The following is a 4090-nucleotide window of genomic DNA, read 5'->3' as shown; positions in this document are numbered from 1 at the left end:
AAAAGACTTTTCTTTGTTGTGATTATATTTCACAGAAAATACCATTTCTTTATATAAGAGGATATGTTGGAGAGTTGTAAACGATGTATTAGAAAGGCATAGTTAACTTTATAAATCAGGTAAATCCCTTAAGGGCCTTTTTTTTTTTCAATATTAACTACTTGAAAGTTTCACCAAGAATATGACAACTTCAGGAAAAATAACCAAGAAAACCCCAGAAATCATGGAGCTTCACACCTGTCCTCAAGGGACTTGAAATTGAACATAATACCTTGGTGACTTAGAGGAAAACATATTTCAAACTCCAGCAATTAGAAGAGTACATCTTTACATTCCACTAACACTCTTATTTTGCATATCTCAGTCCCTAAGACAGGGCATAGTTGTCATTTGTCACTACCTTAACTACCTTGAGTGTTCAATACTTATGATTAAATGCTGAATATCTACATTATTAACAGTGCTAAACAAACATGGGAAACACCAATTCAAATGTACATAGAATGAGATCAACTCACAAAATAATTTTAGCAAAAAGGCATGAGGAGAATTTATTTAAATGCTAAATACAGTTGAGGGAGGCCAGTGACAAAGGTGGAAAGTAATCAAATATTTGAAACCCATCTTAATTTTAAATATGATGATCCTCTGATTTTTTTTCCTTTATGGTCCATATTACATAAAACATAGACAATATAAAAATGAAGTGAAAATAGAATATAAAGAATAAGATCTTTTAAAATTATATTTCCAGTACAAGTTGGTTATATCTAAGCCACTCTACACTGTGGTGCTACAATTGTGGTGATTATGGTGCAGTGGTAGTAGTGATGAACTTGTGCTTACTGTGATGGTGATGATGCTCATGGGTATGGTGGTGCAAGTGAAGTTGAGGGTTACAGTAGAGACAACAAAGGTTATAGGTGGTGATAGATGTGCTGTTGATGGTGATGATATTTAAGGAGGTAAAAGTAAAGATGATCAGCAAATGCCAGGCCCTGACATCTATCTAATTCTAAATTGTTGTCAGGGATTGTACTAAAAAATAACTTGCATTTATTCTAGTTTTGCAAAGACAAATAATTGATCTATTTAAGAGTTTCAATGACTAATAGTAAAAATAAAACATAGCCTGGATCCTGAAATTTCAGAAAAATGAAAATAAACAGTTGAATCCCATTGCTCCAAGGTACAAATCAGTACTTTCAAAGTAGTAGTAACAAGTTTTATTCAGAATATAGTTAAAGAAACTCAAACACATTACTGAACAGACTGGAGATTAATTGGTCCAGGATGAAAATCAGTATAGAGTATAACAATAAAAGCTGTACTAACATAAGATTGATAGACAGTGCTTGTGTATGCACACAAAGGGGTAAAATAGAGCATGCTCAAGAGATATATTTATGTCCATCTTTATTATATCACAACTCATAATGTACAAGTTAAATAATCAGGATTGGTACCTATCAATGGATGACTTTATTAAGAAAGTATGACATCTGTATATCTATCAGAGTGATATTCATACTTAAAGAACAATGGCATCATGTTGTATTCATAATGCTACATGATATAGCTGAATATCATCTTGTTAAGAATAATAAGAGTATTCTCGGAGGAACACCTGAGGGGGTAATGGGATGAAGGCTGTGGAGGTAGAGGACTATAATCCTGATGTAAAGTGAATAAAGAAATAAAAAGAAGAAAGAACAAGGACATTCTAAAAGACATGGTGAGTGTGTTTGTTTTAGATGTAAAAAAAGAATAATTTAACAAGGATACATTAATGTACATGTGTAAATATTAGGGGACAAGTGTGAGCAAAATATGTGAGATGTAGGTGCAAATATGATCCAAGTCATACATACATGACTGAAAACCACATCTTCTTAAGTTAGCATATCCTAAAAGGAGAAATTATACTTTTGTGAAATGAAGTAATGTGTCCTTCAAGCAATCAAACAGTAAGTAATCTTTGCTATGACTCAAAATTCAGTCAAAATACAAATGTTGTAGAATGACATGTGGACCATATAATAAAAATTAAGAAAAATAAGCATATCACAAAGATAGGAAAGTGAGTTTTAAAAGAAAAGAATACATTAATACCATCAAAAAGATTATACTTTATTCAGAAAATGGAACAACAGTAACACACAGATTTGGAAACCATACTGTGAAGGTTCTGATAAGACACCTACTAGGCTTTCTTTTGCGCATCTGGGTTATGTGTTGAAGGAGGACCATTCTCAGCATTCCAGTGAAAAAAATCAGGATCATAGTCTCAAGGAAATGCCTTCCCTACTATGAGACATAACAGGCATACTGACGGCAAAGGGTAGAAAAGATTCTTTCCCATGCAAGATGTACTTTGAATGGAAGATGGAAGTATTGCTGTGGAAGGACAATAGATGGTTTCTCTTCTCTTCCCTTTGTCCTGAAGACTGCTAACATGCTCACTTGTTCTTGGGTGGGCACTTCTGCTGGCATGGTGGAGGAGTTTGCACAGAAGGGCATTTCTGCTGGCATGGAGAAGGAAGATGTGGCTCAGAACACTTAGAAGGAGGACAAGGCTCAAGGTACTTTGTAGGAGGACAGGGCTCTGGACACTTTGGAGGAGGGCAAGGCTCAGGACACTTGGGTGGTGGACACACAGGAGGAGGTTGACAGGGCTGCTTGCACTGCTGTTCTTGGTAAGACATTGTGCTGAGGTCTCAGGATCTGAAAGACATTACATGCGCTTGCTAAGGGGTGATTCAGAACAGAGAAGATAGATGGACACATGAACATCAGATCTATTTCTACTTCTAGAAATAAACATTATTCCCCAACTCTTCTTTTAAGACTTCCTAGGTTTTCCATTTCCTGTAAGCACTCTGTTGCATGAGCATTGGGAAATCCTTCTTTGCTTCATGCTTTTTTCCAAGAGAAAATATTTTGTTTCAATAAAACAAATAAGGCTATTTCACCTTCAAGAATAGCAATCTCAAGTTCCAGAGAACTGAGAAATCTCAAACCAGTTCCAGTACCCATCATTACCTGTATCATTCCAATAAGCTATCTGGGGTTAGACAGTAAAGGACAGCTCAGTAAAATCTCAGGTTCTCATACCTACTAAAGTATATGGACTTTCAAAGAACACCAAAGTATGCACATAAAAGAGGGGTATATTCTATTCAAGAACCTACTAAATAAAAGAGAAAGTTACTTGTCACAGTGGTCTGTGGTATTCATTGATAAGTTTCTGACTACTATGTAGGTACCATTTATGCCATGATCAAAACTGGACTCGCTACACTTATTTTCTCAAAATTGACTACGGCACATAAAAAGGCCAGAGAGACAGAAAAACTCAAGTAATGACACTCACCAGCTTCTCCAAAGAAGTGTAGGACTTGAGTACCAGGATTCTGTAGTCAATCAGCCAAGGATCTCTTTATAGGACTGGCTTCTCAGCCCAGTGAATATAGAACTAACTGAGAGTGGACAGACCCAAGAATTTCTCAACCAAAATGCAAATCCATACATGACTGGCTTGACCAGAACTTTACAATATAAGACATGTCCCATTCCTTGATATCATTGCTAGTTCAGTGATGTGACTCAGAGGGCTCTCTTGACTTTCCAATTTCAGTAAGATTTGATAGATGTAGAAATTGAGTGCTTTTTGCTCTGGTTGTCTAAGTTCTATTTCTTGATTCAAGACATTTTTTTTCCTCTGAGCAGCTGTCTTAATTCTTCTACTTCAGCTCATTGGTATTATGTGATACACAAGCCCATTTGCATTTCTGTTTTTCAGACTAAATTTTTCTAAGGGCTGAAAGAATGGAATTAAAAGGACTTTAGTTATAATTTAAGCATCATGTTTTATAAGTCTTCCAAGAGACAGTCATGTCTCCTGCCTAGGATACATGACACATGTGTTTCTGTGAACAATAGAAAGTAATGTATGCCCTTCAGAGTAGAGGCTGATGATCTTTGGCATTATCCTGACATTTTACAGAACTGCCATGTTAAATGATATATTTGCGAGACATATATATATATATATATATATATATATATATATATATATATATATATATAT

General features: G+C 35.2%; 1 protein-coding gene across 1 annotated transcript; it reads right to left on the bottom strand.

The window, feature by feature from the left end:
- Positions 1-2459: 2459 nt before the first annotated feature.
- LOC114636847 (small proline-rich protein 2G-like) lies at positions 2460-2705 on the bottom strand. The gene has a single exon (XM_028784947.1). It carries the CDS (start codon positions 2703-2705, stop codon positions 2460-2462), a length of 246 nt encoding a protein of 81 aa, XP_028640780.1.
- Positions 2706-4090: the final 1385 nt, after the last annotated feature.

The sequence above is a fragment of the Grammomys surdaster genome, unplaced genomic scaffold (assembly GCF_004785775.1).
Source record: "Grammomys surdaster isolate TR1022 unplaced genomic scaffold, NIH_TR_1.0 124976, whole genome shotgun sequence".
NCBI classification, from domain to species: Eukaryota; Metazoa; Chordata; class Mammalia; order Rodentia; family Muridae; genus Grammomys; species Grammomys surdaster.
This window is presented reverse-complemented; position numbering and strand designations above follow the sequence as displayed.